Below are 17,630 nucleotides of genomic sequence, written 5' to 3' on the forward strand. Positions count from 1 at the left end.
ATCTGCAACCTTGCTGAACCCACTTTTTTGGTTGACTCCTTATGAGTTTCTATATACAAGATTATAATTTTTTATCTGCAAATTACGATAGTTTACTTCATTCTTTCTAAACTGGGTGGTTTTTATTTATTTTTCTCACCTAATTTCCTGGCCAAAACCTCTTGTACAATGTTGAATAGAAGTGGCAAGAACAGACATCCTTGTCTTATTCCTGATCTTAAAAGTATTCAATCCTTTAAGAAAAAGCTGTTGCTTTTTCATAGATGCTCTTTATCAAGTTGAAGATGTTCCCTTCTAATCCCAGTTTGCTGAGTGTTTTTATCATGAAAGGGTGTTGGATTTTATCAAATGCTTTTTTTGTGTTTACTGAGATGATCATGTGAGTTGTGTTTTAAATTCTAATGATACCCCTGTATTACATAAGTCTTTTGTTGTTAAACCAATCTTATGTTTCTGAGATAAATCCCACTTAGTGCATAATTTTTTTTTTTTTTTTTTTTTTTAGACAGAATTTATCTCTTTCACCCAGGGCTAGAGTGCAGTGGCATCATCATAGCTCAATGCAAGCTCAAACTCCTGGACTCATGTGATCTTCCTGCCTCAGCCCCCTGAGTAGCTGGGACAACAGGTGTGTGCTGCCATCCCCTCTTAAGTTTTTTCTACTTTTTGCAGAAACAGGGTCTCCCTCTTAATGAGGCTGGTCTTGAACTCCTGGCCTCAAGAGGTCCTCCTGCCTAGGCCTCCCAAGTGCTAGGATTACATAGGATTACGGATGTGAGCCACCTCGCCCAGCCTTTTTTGTTTTTTGTTTTTTCTGAGACAAGAGTCTCTCTCTGTTGCCTAGGTTGGCGTGCAGTGGTGCGACCACAGCTCACTGTACCCTTGAACTCCTGGGCTCAAGGGATCCCCCAACATAAACTTCCTTAGTAGCTGGGATTACAGGCACGCACCACCATGCCTGGCTAATTTTTTAATTTTTTTTGTGTAGAGATGGGGGTGTCTCACTATGTTGACCAGGCTAAAGTTGAACTCCTGACCTGAAATAATCCTCCCACCTTGGCCTCCCAAAGTGCTGGGATTATAGGCATAAGCCACCATGCTAGGCCTAATGGTGTTGTTTAAATATTTTCAATAACTTGCTGATTTTTTTCCCTGCCTGTTTTATCAACTACTGAGAGAAGTGTGTAATCTATCTACCAAGATTGTAGACCCATCTATTTTTCTTTTGATTTTAGTAAATTTGATTTATATATTTTTAGATGTTTTACGTACATATAAATTGTTTTACCTTTCTGAAAATATGGTTTGTCATAAAGTAGCCTCTTTCTCTCTAGTAATGGCCTTTGCTATAAAATCTATTTTATCTGATATTAACATATCGAGACCCCATTATCCACAAAAAATAAAATTAAAAAAAATTATTTGGGCATGGTGGCACTTACCTATAGTCCCAGCTACTAGGGAGGCTCAGGCAGAGGATTGCCTGAGCTCAGGAGTTTGAGGTTGTTGTGAGCTATGATGACACCACTGCACTCTAGCCACGGTGACATAGTGAGATTTTGTGTCTAAGAAAACAAAATACAGCTATATCCATCTTTGTTTGGTTAGTATTTGCATAAAAATCCTTTAGCTTTTACCCTTTCTGAATCCTTACTTTTATTTATTTATTTATTTTTATTTTTTTGAGACAGAGTCTCACTCTGTTGTCCTGGCTAGAGTGTCGTGGCGTCAGCCTAGCTCACAGCAACCTCAAACTCCTGGGCTCAAGCGATCCTTCTGCCTCAGTCTCCCGAGTAGCTGGGACTACAGGCATGCGCCACCATGCCCGGCTAATTTATTTATATATATTTTTTAGTTGTCCAGCTAATTTCTTTCTATTTTTTTAGTAGAGACGGGGTCTTGCTTTTGCTCAGGCTGGTCTCGAACTTCTGAGCCCAAACAATCCACCTGCCTCAGCCTCCCAGAATGCTAGGATTACAGGCATGAGCCACCTCGCCCGGACTGTCTAAATATTTTGGACATCTCATTCTCTCCATGAGTGTAAAATTGTATATATATTTCACACAACTAAAAACTACAACATAAACTTAAGTTATCAAAATATATTTTTCCTCTTCTTCCTGAATTTTTTTTAATCCACTAATCATTTTGTTACTGTTTTCTTGGTTAATGTTTATTATATTTACCCACATTTTTGCATTTGATTCTTCGCTGTGCTCCAAGCCTTCCATCTGGAATCATTTTCCTTCTGAAATTTTTTTAAAATTTCTATTAAGGTAGCTCTGCTGTCAATGAACTGTCTCCACATTTGTCTGAGGTCTTTATTTCATTTGCTTTCTTGAATGATACTTTTCCTTAAAGATATTATTCCTCTGAACTTTTGCTCCCATTGTCACTACTGAGAATTCACTGTCAGTTAAAACTATGCACTTTTTTAAAATTTTTAAACTTTTTTTTTTTTACACATAAATTCTCTGACAAAAACTATGCACTCTTGAAAATACTTTTTTTCCTCTGCTTTCAAGAGTTTCTCCTTGTCTGTGTTTATGTGTGATTTCTTTGTATATATCCTGCTTGGAATTTTCTAACTTCTTGAATATGGGTGGGATGGCTTTGTGATGGGTAAACTTGGGTAGAGTAAGAGAGGGTAAGCTCTATTGATTTCCCTTTCTAGTATGTCTTCACTTAGGGTGGGTTACATGGGAGATCCTCTCGTGAGAGCCAGAGAGTAAAATCCGGAGGGGCAGCAGACGATTTGTAGCATACACACACCTTCTCTCAGTTATTCAGTTATGCACTAGCCAGGTCCTTCTGTATAAGGGATTTTGCAAATGTAATTAATGTTTCAAATCAGTTGGGCTTCTAGCTTGGGCTAGCTTGGTTGATCTCTGCAGTCTGCTGGTGACTCAGTTGCAGCTAAATAGTCTAAGGCCTCATCCATACATCTAGCAGTTGGCAGCCAGTTTGGCCTTGAGGGTTGAGGGCAGGGTTCAGTTGGAATTACTTGTCTCTCTGCTCCATGTAGCTTCTCATCCTCCAGTAGACTTGTCCAGGCTTCTTTATGAAGTGGTCTCAAAATTCCAAAGAGCAGTAAGAGATGGCAAGCTTCAATGCACAAGCACTGTTATTTATGTATTTATTTTTTGAGACAAAGTCTCACTCTGCCACCCCTGGTAGAACCCAGTGGCATGATCATAGTTCACTGCAACCTCAAACTCTTGGGCTCAAGCAATCCTCCAGCCTCAGCCTACGGAGTAGCTGGGACTATAGGCTTTCGCCACCACGTCTGGCTAATTTTTTCTGTTTTTGGTAGAGACTGGGTCTTGCTCTTGCTCAGGCTGGTCTCAAACTCTTGACTTCAAGTGATCCTCCCACCTAGGCCTCCCAGAGCACTAGGATTTACAGGTGTGAGCCACCGTGCCCAGCCCACAAGCAGTTTTTTTTTTTTTTATTGAGACAGAGTCTCACTTTGTTGTCCAGGCTAGAGTGAGTGCCGTCGTGTCAGCCTAGCTCACAGCAACCTCAAACTCCTGGGCTCAAGCGATCCTACTGCCTCAGCCTCCCAAGTAGCTGGGACTACAGGCATGCACCACCATATCCGGCTAATTTTTTCTATATATATTAGTTGGCCAATTAATTTCTTTCTATTTATAGTAGAGACAGGGTCTCACTCTTGCTCAGGCTGGTTTCGAACTCCTGACCTCGAGCAATCTGCCTGCCTCGGCCTCCCAGAGTGCTAGGATTACAGGCGTGAGCCATGGCGCCCGGCCCACAAACAGTTTTTATTCCTTAGTTTTTGTCACATTTGATGCTGTCTCCTTGGTCAAAACAAGTCACAGGACCAAGCCCTCCTGTAAGAGGTGAAGATACAGACTCTGCCTTTTGATGAAAGAAGTAGCAAAGTCGTGTTGCAAAGGGGTGAGTGCACAGGGATGGGAGGAATTACTGTGGTCATTTCCATAATCAGTCTACCAATTGCCTTACAGAAAGCGTGGTAAATGCTTTCCAAATGACAAACTTGGAAAACCATTTGCAACTCAAATTACAAAAGGTTAATTTAACTAATACTCAAGAAGCTTGACTAAATTAAGAAACAGACGAGAAGCTAATACATGATGGCTAAAGGATACAGACAGTTTCCAAAAGGAAACACAAATGTCTTTCTTAGCTGGGAACAAGGGAAAGGAGAGGAGGAAAATTTTTAATGGCATTAGATAATATTTAAAAAATGGATTGATTTTTAATTACATGGTATAAAACTTTAAAAAGTACAGAAAGATACATAGTGGAAAAATCTCTTTCCTCTTCCTTGTACTGCATATGTCATGTCCATTGATTTTACTTATGAAAGATTTTGCCATGCAGCTATTTTTAATATTTCAAAATATTTAAATCATTTCATTTATGATTCCTGGGCTTGGTCATGTATTTCCAACTCTATGATTATTTAAAAATCAAAACATTAAAACTCCCCTATGATTTGTTCTAGCACCTTTATTTTTAAATTTTTTATATTTAAATCTTTGATCCTTTGAATTATCCCAACATAAGGTATAAGGCATGGATCTAGTGCCAAGTGTTGAATTATCCATCTTTCTACTACTCATTTAAAAGGTCATTTTTTTCATAAACTAAAATCCTGCATATATTAACATTTAAAGGTAGGCAGGTGAGCTGATCAGAAAGAATGACAGCAAACCGCTGGAGAAGGAAGAGAGTGGGAGAAACATAAGCGGAGTGGCAGAACCTTTCCTTTTCACTGCAGCTGAACTAATAAGCACATGCATGACAACTGTTGTACTGTTCACCTAATAGAGCTCCTGAAGGATTCCTAACCACCAGCCACATAGAAAACCAACAAGTAAGAGAAAAGGTTTTTTAATAAGAAAACTTTATATTTGGGCACAAAAATGCAATATACAACAGGAAACCATTATTCTATCAATAATGACATTATCATCTCAACTAAGAACACAGAAATTACATTATTAAGAAATGATAAAGGGAAACAAATTCTGTAAAGTCCTATTAAATTTACTTTGTTAGGGAAAAGGTTGTTTATTTTGGCTTTGGTCACAGTTCCATCATATCCACTTTCTTTGTAAGTTCAGCTTCAATGGAATCCTAGAGGAATAGAGAAATACCATAAAACAGATGTTTTAACTTCTAATATTATTTAAAATAAGGGAAGCAAAACTGAAAAACATTAAAACAGAAATTTTTAAAAATCCTATTATGAATATCAAATATGCTTTTAGACATTTCCTTGCTTTTCCACTCCCCCTCAATTTCCCCCAAACCCTCCCCAGAAAGTTTTCAGACTCCTAATTAATTCTAATAAATATCAGAAGGAAAGGGAAAAAATCTTTAGATCTGTAATGATACATGAATAGATTGTTCTGACCTTTACTCCTAAAGCAAATACTTCCACAATATCTCTCATATCACCTCTTTTCCATTTTCATCACCACTGTTATTACTTCTTGTCTGGCCTAAATAGGCCAACTGGTTTCTGCAATTTTCTTTCTCCCTGTCCCGATCCACCCTATACACCGGTTACAGAATAATCTTCCTAAAGCACTACCCTGATCAAAAAGCCTGGCTTCGATCACATTTCTCTTGAGCTTAAAAAACAAGGAAATATACAGCAACTTTCAGTGGTCCTATAGCCTCTAAGTTCAACCCTCTTTATATTGGAGGACCTTTATATCATAAATCGAGTGACCTTTTTCAACCCTGTCTTACGTTGCTTGCTCTTAAGCAGCTGGGACCTCATCACTTGCCACAGCTTAGATACGTTCTCCATTTTTCAGTCTTATGACTTTACTAATTCTTTTTGCCTAGAATATTCTATATCTCTCAGCACCCCTTTTTCACTATGAAAATGTATGCAAAATTTTAAAAGGCATAAAACACCACTATGTCTTTGGGAGTTAAGGAGGTCTTCTGGTGAGGGCTGGAAAAGCTGCTAGAGAAATTCTAAAAGAGCTATAACATTGCTGCTATGTATTTTTTAATGGAAAACACACACACAGCCAAAAAAGTATTAAAAGATGCATGGGAATAACACAGCAACTCTGGGACTGCAGTTTACCTCTGAGGAGAAAGGAAAGAAGGATGAAGGGGGCTTTAGCTATATCAGCATTTATTTTATTTCTTTTTAAAAAAATCTGAAGAAAAAAACTAGAAACTACTTACTAATTCTCGCTTTGCTTCTTCAATTTTCACTTGAGCAAGAGATGGATTCTTTAGAAGAAAAATAAAACAAAGAAAGGTTATATTGCCTTAATTCAGACTCAAGGAGAAAAAAAAAATCACAATCTTTTTCAAAAGGTAAATAAACCTTACAGAGGGAATATCCAATGTACATATAATACTGAAATTCAATACTGACTTTTTTTTTTTTTTTTGGTGAGACAGGGTCTCACTCCATTGCCCAGACTGGAGTACAGTGGAGTGATCATAGCTCACTGCAACCTCCAACTTCTAGGCTCAAGTGATCCTCCTGGCTTAGCCTCCCAAGTAGCTAGGACTATAGGCATGCACCACCACCACATCTGGCTAATTTTTCTATTTTTTGCAGAGACAAGGTCTTGATATATTTCTGAGGCTGGTCTTAAACACCTAGCTTCAAGCTAATCCTCCCACCTCAGCCTCCCAAAGTTCTGGGATTATATACAGAAGCAACTGCATAGCTGAGCACTGACTTTAAATCTTAAAACACAGACTATTTTAATGATCATGTAAGTGTCCTTGGGGAAGGTTGAAGGAATGAGGTTTTTTTTAATTTGTAAGAATAATTACCGGCATTAAATCTAAATAGGACTCTAGTTTTCTCTTCAGAGGTATAGTCTGTCGTTTTAACTCTGCCAATTTCTGAGGAAAAACACAAAATCACAGAGTAATAGAGATATTCACAATGCAATTAAATACTGTTTATTTCTGAAATAAAGCATTAACATTAGAATATTTTAAATAATGTATCAAAGAGCTTCAAAGATAAGTGGATAGACAAATCCACTTCCAATGGAAATAACACTTAACAGGAAAGTTATACTCTCATTTATTAAGAATAGGATTGAAGTATGCTGTCTAGGAATACAAAAGGATGTGATTAAGAGGAATCAAAATGTAAAGGAACATCTAGAGTTTCAAATCCCTAAGTATGGATTGTCAATTTAAGATTCCAAGAATTAAAGTATAAAAAACTTATGAATAAAACAAAATCTCTTGTTTTTCTCTCTTCTCAGCGAAATAGATAAAAAACCCTTATGCAACCTAAAAACTCAGAGTCGCATTTGGTAACTACAGGAGTTTGGGGACTTCCATTTTTACTGTACACTGAAGAAGAAGAAAGAGGAGCACCTAGATGGTTAACACATTGTCCCTCAATAAATTTGTTTAATAAATAAATCAAAATATATAACTGTCTCCAGCAAAGAGTTTCTAGCCTATAGTAATAAAGAAAGAAAACCAAACAAATGTGAAGATACATATAGCTAATAAAGTAATAAAGATATAGTGGTGAATGTAAAGTACAAAGGTAAAGAAAGGAGATTAATACTAAATAAAAGCCCTATAAAAAGAAACAAATGAAAAATCAGATTGTGGACTGGTATTTTTCAAAAAGTGAAAATAAGCTCACCTCTGATAATGCTACTAGGGACTGATGAGACAGAGAAGCATCCATACCTCTGGCTGAAAGCTGCTCCTAGAATTACAAAAAAGGGGATTCAGTTAAAAAATTATTTTGGAAGTGACCATGAAATATTTTCAACACATAACACAGTACAGAGGAGCTACAAATCATAGATGAAAAACTATACATGCACCTAAGCACTTGCAGGTTACATGTGAATCCTTTCCACACTCACACATTTGTGACAAAATGAGTACAGTGCTTAAGGCCTGAGTTTCAGAGCCTGAATGCCTGAGTGTGAATCTGGATCCGCAGTTAAGTAGCTATGTAACTGTGGACATGTTACTTATCTTCTCTGTAGTCCTCTCATCTATAAAAAGGGAATAATAATACTGCCTAGTTGTGAGAATAATGGTCAAAAAGTCATCTGAAGAGAGCTAACTATATTCAATCTTTCATACAAACCTCTGCAGCTTTGATTTGAAATCTGAACTCCTCTGATTTTGCTTTCAGAAAGTCCATGTTCTGTAGACGATGGTCAACTTTGGCCCTCAATGTAGACAGATGCAACTCTGCCTTCTTGAGATCCCTTTGAAAAGTAAAATTAAAAACATTTTCTTCTTCTCCTCAGTAAAATTATTACCTGCTATTTTGGATTCAACTTTGGCTTAGCCAAGAGTAGATAACCCACTTACTGGATTCTCTATCATAAATTTTATATCCAAACTATCATGCATTCTTCTAGTTCATCTTCCCCTCCAACTGGGATTTTTCTCAAGGAATACAAAACAATTTTAAGATTAACATAAGCCAATTATTCTTAGAGAAAGGAAACCTGCCATTCAAAAAAAGTGATTTCATATATCCTAAAATCAATTGGAAATAGGAGGTCCCAAAGGCCTCTTACTCAATGTGACATGACATAGTGCCTTGCATACATGTATTCAATATTTGTGGAATAAATTTACACACCATAAAATTACTTATGCATATACATATGCCTGATCCACAGGCTCTCATCGCCAGTGCAACAAGGACCTAAAGAAGGCCCATAGCATGAAAAGAGGGATATCAGAGCTATAGTAAGAAAGCACAACAAAATATCATGTGACTTTAAGGTGTATGGTAGTTTATAAGTAAAAAAAATCACATACCTTTTGAAAATTATAAAACCCACGTTTGTAAAAAAACAACAAAAAAAGATATTGTATGAAGCAAAAGGTGAAAAAGTCTGTACTCAACCAACCCCCATTCCACTCAACATGTACTTAAAACATATTACAGACCCCCTTTCCTAATGTTTTTTAAATCATACCTACTATCAAAACTAAATTTGACAACATCCTGTTACTACTCCTTTATAATAAAAACCATCACCATTTTCAACTCCATTACCATTACTTACTCTCGTAGACATTTTTCTAATACTAAAGTTGCAGTTAGATTTTTTTCAACTTTTCCCAGTTCAAGCTTGATTTCTTCATTTTTAGATTTGGTACGAAAAAGATCAGAGGTCAAATCATTCACTGCAGGGATAAAACTAAAAGAAGACTCTGGTCACATAAATGGACATTAAGGACAACAATTATAATTTTTCCTCATTCCTAAGAATGATTTTATCTCTATGTGGATTCTTATATAACTATGCTGTTCATACTTTTATGCATTTTTTTACATACTGTTCCCATTGCCTGGAATGCTTTTCATCAGCTGGCAAAGTTCCATTTGTCAAGGAATATAAAACGATTTTATGATTAACTTTAGCCAATTATTCTTTTTTTTTTTTTTTTTGAGACAGAGTCTCGCTTTGTTGTCCAGGCTAGAGTGAGTGCCGTGGCGTCAGCCTAGCTCACAGCAACCTCAAACTCCTGGGCTTGAGTGATCCTTCTGCCTCAGCCTCCCGAGTAGCTGGGACTACAGGCATGCGCCACCATGCCCGGCTAATTTTTTATATATATATCAGTTGGCCAATTAATTTCTTTCTATTTATAGTAGAGACGGGGTCTTGCTCTTGCTCAGGCTGGTTTTGAACTCCTGACCTTGAGCAATCCGCCCGCCTCGGCCTCCCAAGAGCTAGGATTACAGGCGTGAGCCACAGCGCCCGGCCTAGCCAATTATTCTTAAAGAAAGGAAACCTGCCATTCAAAAAAAGTGATTTAAGCCGGGCACGGTGGCTCACGCCTATAATCCTAGCACTTTGGGAGGCCGAGGCGGGCGGATTGCTCAAGGTCAGGAGTTCGAAACCAGCCTGAGCAAGACCCCGTCTCAAAAATAGAAAGAAATTAATTGGCCAACTAAAAATATGTATACAAAAAATTAGCCGGGCATGGTGGCGCATGCCTGTAGTCCCAGCTACTTGGGAGGCTGAGGCAGAAGGATTGCTGAGCCCAGGAGATTGAGGTTGCTGTGAGCCAGGCTGTCGCCACGGCACTCACTCTAGCCTGGGCAACAAAGTGAGACTCTGTCTCAAAAAAAAAAAAAAAAAGTGATTTAATATATCCTAAAATCAATTCAAAATAGGAGGTCCTGGACTTATCCCCATCCTGGAATTCACTGCCCCTTTCTCTGTGCTACCCAGCTACAGCTTGTACAATCTTGTACTGTTGCACCTGTAAGACTATGTTACACTTTTACATTTCTATCTCCCTTATTTGACCATGGGAAGAGACTGTCCCTGAAGGCTGTTACTATCCTATTCATCTCTGCTTCCTCAGTGCTTATCTGCCCAGCCTACAACTGGTATCTGCTGAACTGACTTCATTTTATATTTCTGCTGCCATATAGCCTACGTGTTCTTACACCTAAAACACTGCTCTTTCAACATATATAAAAATTGCCCTTAAATTGATGATTAGGCAGAAGAGCTATGCAGTTTTCTGATTATAATAAGTTGCAGTGTTAGTCCTAGCTAAGTTATGGCCAATAGTAACAGTCATATGAACTCTACAGTGAGACTGGGTTTGAATCTCAGCTCTGTCATTTACTAGATTGAAGACGTTATTTAACTCACTGCTCCTGACCCACAGTTTCCTCTTAGGGTTGGTAGAAGAATCATGTCATTATAAAAGTAAAATGCCTGCTACAAAGAATGAAATTCCCTAACTTACTCTACAAACAAGAAAGGACATAACCAAAATTTACTATGCTCAACCAGATGATGTAGCCTACTGCTTTTCTTATTGTGTACAGTGAACAATGTGATACCTAATCCCTTTCCAAATATACATGAGAATTGCCCTTTTCTTTTCTTTTCTTTTTTTTTTTTGAGACAGAGTCTCACTTTATTGCCCAGGCTAGAGTGCGTGCCATGGTGTCAGCCTAGCTCACAGCAACCTCAAACTCCTGGGCTCAAGTGATCATCCTGCCTCAGCCTCCCTAGTAGCTGGGACTACAGGCATGTGCCACTATGCCCGGATAATTTTTTGTATATATATTAGTTGGCCAATTAATTTCTATTTATAGTAGAGACGGGGTCTTGCTCTTGCTCAGGCTGGCCTCGAACTCCTGACCTCGAGCAATCCGCCCACCTCAGCCTCCCAGAGTGCTAGGATTACAGGTGTGAGCCACCGTGCCCGGCCGAGAATTGCCCTTTTCAAACCTAATCCTGGAAAAATAAAACACTAAAAACTAACCTATACCAAATTTATCTGAAGTATAATTATACTCACAAAGATAAGAAGTAACTAAGTTCAGTTCTTTTGCATTTATTGTTAATTTCCTATATAGAATTACCCTGAGAACCAAAAAGTCCTTAGGTCAAGATCTTATATGATTGCAGAAATTAAAACTGTAACAAGAATTACCTAGTTAGTGAGGTATCCTTTGTTTCAAGGGCCACTGCACTGTCAACCAAAGCATTCAGATATCTGGAACCAGTGCTAGAGAGATTGGCAGGGGAAAAATTCACACTCTCCATGAGAAGGTCTTGAAGATGCTTGGCTAAAAAGATAAGAGTTCCATGGTAACTAAGATGTTTTCTTTTTTAATTTTTTAACAGCTTTATTGAAATATAAACTCACATACGATATAATCCACTCCCCTAAGGTATACAACTCAATGATTTTAGTATATTCTGAGTTGTATTAATAGATCCATAAGCACAATCCATTTTAGAACATTTTTATCACCCCAAAAAGAAACCTATATCCCTTAGTCACTTTCCAATCTCCCATGAAGCACTAGCAACCATTTTCCTTTGCCTATTCATGACATTTCATACAAATGGTATCGTATGATATGTAGTCCTTTGTAACTGGCTTCTCTCACTTGGCATAATGTTCAAGGTTCATCCATGTCATAGCATGTATCAGTGTTTCATTCCTTTTTATGGCTGAATAATATTCCATTATATGACCAGATGCAATGGCTCACACCTGTAATCCCAGCACTTTGGGAGGACAAGGCAGGAGGATCACTTGAGGTTAGGAGTTCGAGACCAGCCTGAGCAAGACCCTGTCTCTACGAAAAATAGAAGAATTAGCTGGGTGTGTTGGTGCGTACTTGCAGTTCCAGCCACTTGGGAGGCTGAGGCAGGAGGATCACTTGAGCCCAGGAGTTTTGAGGTTGCAGTGAGCTACAACACCTCTGTACTCTAGTCCCAGGCAACAGAGTGAGACCCTGTCTCAAAAAAAAAAAATCCATTATACAAATATACCACATTTTATTTATCCATTCACCTACTAATGGACTACCAGACTGTTTTCCAAAGTGACTGTATAACTTTACATTCCTACCAGATGTGATGAGGGCTCCAATTTCTCTAAATCTTTTCTAACAGTTATTACTTGCCTTTTTTATTACAGTCACCCTAGTGAGTGTAAAGTGGCACTAAGGTTTTGATTTGCATATCTCTGATGGCTAAAGATGCTGTGCTTTTTTGGCCATTTGTATATCTTCTTGGGAGAAATATCCATGACCCATTTTTTAATTGGGTCATCTTTTTATTATTAAGTCCTAAGAGTACTTTACATATTATAGATGCAAGTCCCAGATCAGATATATAATTTACAAATATTTGCTCCCATTCTGGGGGTTGTTGTCTTTTCATTTCATTGATGGTTTCCTTTGAGAACAAAAGTTTTAAATTTTGATGATATCTAATTTGCCTGTTTTTTCTTTTGTTCTTTGTGCTTTTGATATCATATCTAAGAACCAATGTCCAATCCAAGGTCACAAAGATAGATACCAATGTTATCCAACGAGTTTTAGGTTTAGCTCTTAAACTTTTTAGGCTTCTTACTCATTTTGAGATAATTCTTATACATGGTGTGATTTAGGGTCCAACTTCATTCTTGTGCATGTGGATATCCAGTTGTTCCAGCACCATTTGTTAAAAAGACTATTTTTTTCCTCCATTGAATTATCTTGTCACCCCTGTCAAAGCAATTGACCGGGAGATCAATTTCTAGCACAACAATGTGGGGGTTCTGCTGAACTCTTCAGTGAAACTGGTAAACATTATGAAAAAGAACCAAAACCAAATAAAATCATTTAAAGTCTTTGGAAATGGTCCTAAGGGCAAAAATGAAGAAACAACCATTCAAGAAAATCTATAAAAACTCAGTAAGGAAATTTAGAATTTGTGATATTTGAAGCAAGAGTATTCCCTCCCTCCTCCCTTCCAGCTCACTGAGGCAGAGACTCCACTCCAGACCTCTGCAGTGAAGAACACAGGGCTTCCTCTGCCCCCAGCTCCTACGTGGAGAGCTTTCTTTCTGGAAGGAGCAAGGCTTTAGTTTTTCTCATCCTGCTGCCAGCTAACTGTTCCTTAATCTCAGTCTCAGGTAATGTGGTTGAGAGGTGTGTCCACCCAGCATTGCTCTTGGAATGGAAAGTCTACCTTAAGTGAGGCATGCTGAGAATACTGGGGCCCTAACTGCTCTTGCACTGGCTGGTGAGGTAGTGGCTCCACACCAGGAGAGGCAAGCCAAGAGGACCTACGGCTGTTGCATTCCCTCTCACTGGGTATCACCCACAGAGAAACTTGACATTTATCCTACCCCCAACAAGTCATAAACACATGGCTTCTCATATCTTCCCAAGGAAACCAACTTCACTTGCAACAGAGCCTGGAGAGGTTTAAGCCTAAGGGTCCTCTCAAAAGTAGTGGAAGTTGTGGTAAAAGGAATTGGGAACAGAGTCAAGATACAGGCTAAACTTAGATCAGGCTGAGCGTGGTGGCTCATGCCTGTAATTCTAGCACTCTGGGAGGCTGAGGCAGGCGGATTGCTCAAGATCAGGAGTTTGAAACCAGCCTGAGTCAGACCCCGTCTCTACTAAAAATAGAAAGAAATTAATTGGCCAACTAATATATGTAGAAAAATTAGCCGGGCATGGTGGCGCCTGCCTGTAGTCCCAGCTACTCGGGAGGCTGAGGCAAATGTCAAACTGACCTCAGAAAGTATTCCTTTAAGAATAGAGAAAGGGTATTTCTGTGTTGCCCAGGCTGGTCTTGAAGTCCTGGCCTCAAGAAATCCTCCCACCTGGGCATCCCAAAGTCCTGAGATTATAGATGTGAGCCATCGCACCTGGCTTATAATGCATTTTAATAACTACAAAAATAAAATTATTAAAAACAAAACAATTTTAATAGCACATATATGAGAGAATGTGGCTACAAAGGAGTAGCACAGGGGATATTTTTGGAGTGATGGAACTGTTCTGCATGCTGATTGTGGTTCCTGATTGTAGGGGATGGTTCTAGGCCCTGCATATTAAAACAGTACACAAGGCCGGGCGCAGTGGCTCACTCTTATCATTTGGGCCTTACTGTTTTGCTACCAGAGTACCAATAAAGCATTTACTATAATGAAATTTATAATTTAGAAAGTTACTACTATAATAGAGTAGAAGACAAATCTGGGTAAAGAAACAAAACAAGTAGTCTACACTAAAATAATCTTGAATACTTTAGTGTTATAAAATTTGGTTACCTTTATTTATTCTCATTCAAAACTCTGTACTTAATCTCACCTTCTGATTCATATTCACTTGCTTTCTGCTTCAAGTCCTCTATTACCAGGTGGACGTCCCTGTCCCGGACCCTGTTGCGTTCTGAAAGGTGATATAAAATCTCTGTGGTCCGTGGGTTCACCTCATACTGTGGAATGGGATGATCGCCATATATTTTTTTTAACCATGTGGCAACCTAACCATTAAAAGAAAGACATACCATGGGTGTCAACTTAAAGAAAGAAAAAAAATAAATAGAAAAGAAAGACAAATACTATAAGCCTTGTTTAATGTAATAGCGTGACAGAAATACAATGAAGTGATCAAAAGCAAACTTTCTACGCTTTTCTAATGCTTTCTATGATTATTCTGGCATCCTACCTCACATTCTCACTTGTCTTTAGGGAGATATTAGATAATAAATAAACTTACAAAGAGAGCAACCACATGGAACAGTACAAGAGTCAAAATCACTAGAGATTGGCCGGCGGCGCGGTGGCTCACGCCTCTAATCCTAGCACTCTGGGAGGCCCAGGCAGGAGGATTGCTTTGAGCTCAGGAGTTCGAGACCAGCAAGAGCGAGACCCCCCCCTCTACTATAAATAGAAATTAGCCCAAACAACTAAAAATAGAAAAAATTAGTCTCGCACGGTGGCGTGTGCCTGTAGTCCCAGCTACTCGAGAGACTGAGGCAGGAGGAGGATCTCTGGAGCACAGGAGTTTGAAGTTGCTGTGAGCTAGGCAGACGCCAGGGCACTCTAGCCCAGGAAAGAAGAGAGTGAGACTCTGTCTCCAAAAAAAAAAAAAAATCACCAGAGAACAATCCATTCTTTCCCAAAGCTACAAAAGAAGTAGAGGCTAATAATTTGTCTCATTTGAAAAACCTTAAAGCGTAACATGCGGGTGCCAAAGCACTAATATACGTGCACGGCCTGAAAAAAGAGTTGTCCCTAACACACCACGAGCCCCGCAGTGCCGGGAACCCCCACAGTTGGGATGCGGGACGCGGCAGCAGCTCAGGTGTGACAACAGCAGGAATCAGCAGTGACCGGGGAGGGCTGGCTGGAAGGTGGGTCTGGGTTCAGAAGTCTCACTCCAGTCCGCTCCGAGGGGTTTCGTTCTTGGGGCTGCTCAACGCCTCTCTTAGCCCGGGTCCAAGGAAGGGAAAGGCCCTTCTAGGAGAGTCTAAGCAGAAGCGGCTTGCAGACCTGAGGGCGGCACTAAAAATGGACGTGTGGAGTAGGGGACAGGAAAAGTAGACGTGGCGCACGCAAAGGACCTGCTACGACACAGCTGTGTCAAAGATGCATTTTCCAGGAGGGAAATTCCCGCTCCCGTCAGGTCACCTGAGCTTCTTTCTCCTCCTGCGACTCCATAGCTGCCGCTCCCGCTCCCGCCACTTCCCGCGGAACTCCTCGCGGGACAAGCGTCCCGCTCTCTCTACGGCCCCGCCCATACGCATTTGGCCCCGCCCCTCGCCGGGCCGGGATTTCTGGGAGTTGTGGTTTTTACTCGGACTCGAGGCAGCGGAGCCCTCAGACAGGGGTCACTTCTCTTGCCCCCTCCCCGCTCTCTCCGCCCTCCTCCGTATAATCTTAAGGTTGAAAAGTAGAGTCGCCTGGACTGGGCTGTTTTTTCTTTCTTTTATTTTTCTCACTTGAATCACTTGTATTAAAAAAAGTACCTGAAACGTTTGGTTCTTGGTTAGCAGATGTTTGTGTTTGTTCAACATTGATTACATAAACTCAGAATTTTTATTCTATTCTACTCTGGCAATATAAGCTGAGGCAATCTTAACCTTATCCGTTAGTTCCCATTATCAAGGAGCTAAATACGCAGAGAATGTTTTAAAATAGTTAACAGCATGGATCGACTGAGATTGTCCCTGCTGCTCAGCCATTCTTCCATTCCATAAAGTTCTCTCCTCCCTCCATCACTCTGTATTTAACACTATGAGAGGTTCTTTATACAGGAATGTAAAATTTTCTATGTTTTTATATTTTTGTTTCATTCTTAAGGGACAATGTAAAATAGGTAGACACGCATTATTTTATCCATTTTCACATTAACACACACACACAGATTAAATGACTTGACCAAGATTAACACACACACACAAACAAAGATTAAATGACTTTACCAAGATTAACACACACACACACAGAGATTAAATAACTTGATGAAGATTAGGTAGTAGACCTGGAACCTGACCAATGTGTTCTGCCTCCAATTGCATGTTTCAGTCTCCACACTGCCACCCACAACCTCCTATAGTGTACTGTTACTAGGAAAAGTAGATGGCTTAAAGGAGGACCATTTACTCAACTTTCTATGTTGTGTGGTTTAATATTAGATTGTAGATCAGGAGTTTGAGACCAGCCTGAGTGACAGTGAGACCCCTTGTCTCTACAAAAATTAGAAAAATCAATGGGGCATGGTGGTGCAGGCCTGTAGTCCCAGCTGCTCAGGAAGCTGAGGCAGGGGATCACTCTAGCCCAGGAGTTTGAAGTTGCAGTGAGCTATGATGACACCACTGCACTCTAGCCAGAGCAGAAAAAGTATGACTCTGTCTAAAAAAAAAAAATATATATATATATATATATATATATATATATATATTGTGGATCAGGCTTAGAACCAAATACCTTTCTCCTAAGTCATTTGCATATTTAAAATGATTTTCCTTTCAAAGAAATGTAGCCTCACTCTTTCACCCAGGCTGGAGTACAGTAGGAGAATCATACCTTACTGCAACCTGGAACTCCTGGGCTCAAGTGATCTTCCCCACTTGGCCTCCCAAAGAGTTGGGATTACAGGCGTGAGCCACGACACTGATCCCTTGTCCACTTTTATCAGTACAAATTTTACAAAATATTCCTGCAATTTTGTTGCTTTTACAAACCATATTTTTTCCTGTTAGCCTATTTCTGACCCTGATTCCCAGAAGAGTTATCATATTTCCCATGGCTCACTTTGAAAAGGAAGGAGAATATTAGAGAAAAGAATTGCTGACTATGCATTTGCAAGCCATATTTCAGGA

The 17,630-nt window shown here is 39.4% G+C and overlaps 1 protein-coding gene and 1 non-coding gene across 3 annotated transcripts; both read right to left on the reverse strand.

Moving 5' to 3' along the window:
- Nucleotides 1–4,862: 4,862 nt before the first annotated feature.
- On the reverse strand, nt 4,863–16,034 carry HAUS1 (HAUS augmin like complex subunit 1). Of its 2 annotated transcripts, XM_075993479.1 has the most exons (9): nt 15,937–16,034; nt 14,612–14,786; nt 11,443–11,578; nt 9,045–9,179; nt 8,105–8,228; nt 7,646–7,711; nt 6,805–6,876; nt 6,199–6,246; nt 4,863–5,124 (listed from the first exon to the last, which is right to left on the reverse strand). In XM_075993479.1, the coding sequence occupies exons 1-9, from the start codon at nt 15,964–15,966 to the stop codon at nt 5,074–5,076; spliced, it is 837 nt and encodes a 278-aa protein (XP_075849594.1). In that variant the 5' UTR covers nt 15,967–16,034; the 3' UTR covers nt 4,863–5,073. The 2 variants fall into 2 exon arrangements, with proteins under 2 accessions (XP_075849594.1, XP_075849595.1); XM_075993480.1 differs by lacking the exon at nt 14,612–14,786 and having other exon boundaries at nt 15,937–16,026.
- On the reverse strand, nt 5,938–5,999 carry LOC142861778 (U7 small nuclear RNA). Its single transcript, XR_012912929.1, has one exon. It is a non-coding gene; the product is annotated as a U7 small nuclear RNA (small nuclear RNA).
- Nucleotides 16,035–17,630: the final 1,596 nt, after the last annotated feature.

The sequence above is a fragment of the Microcebus murinus genome, chromosome 17, assembly GCF_040939455.1.
Source record: "Microcebus murinus isolate Inina chromosome 17, M.murinus_Inina_mat1.0, whole genome shotgun sequence".
Taxonomy (NCBI): domain Eukaryota; kingdom Metazoa; phylum Chordata; class Mammalia; order Primates; family Cheirogaleidae; genus Microcebus; species Microcebus murinus.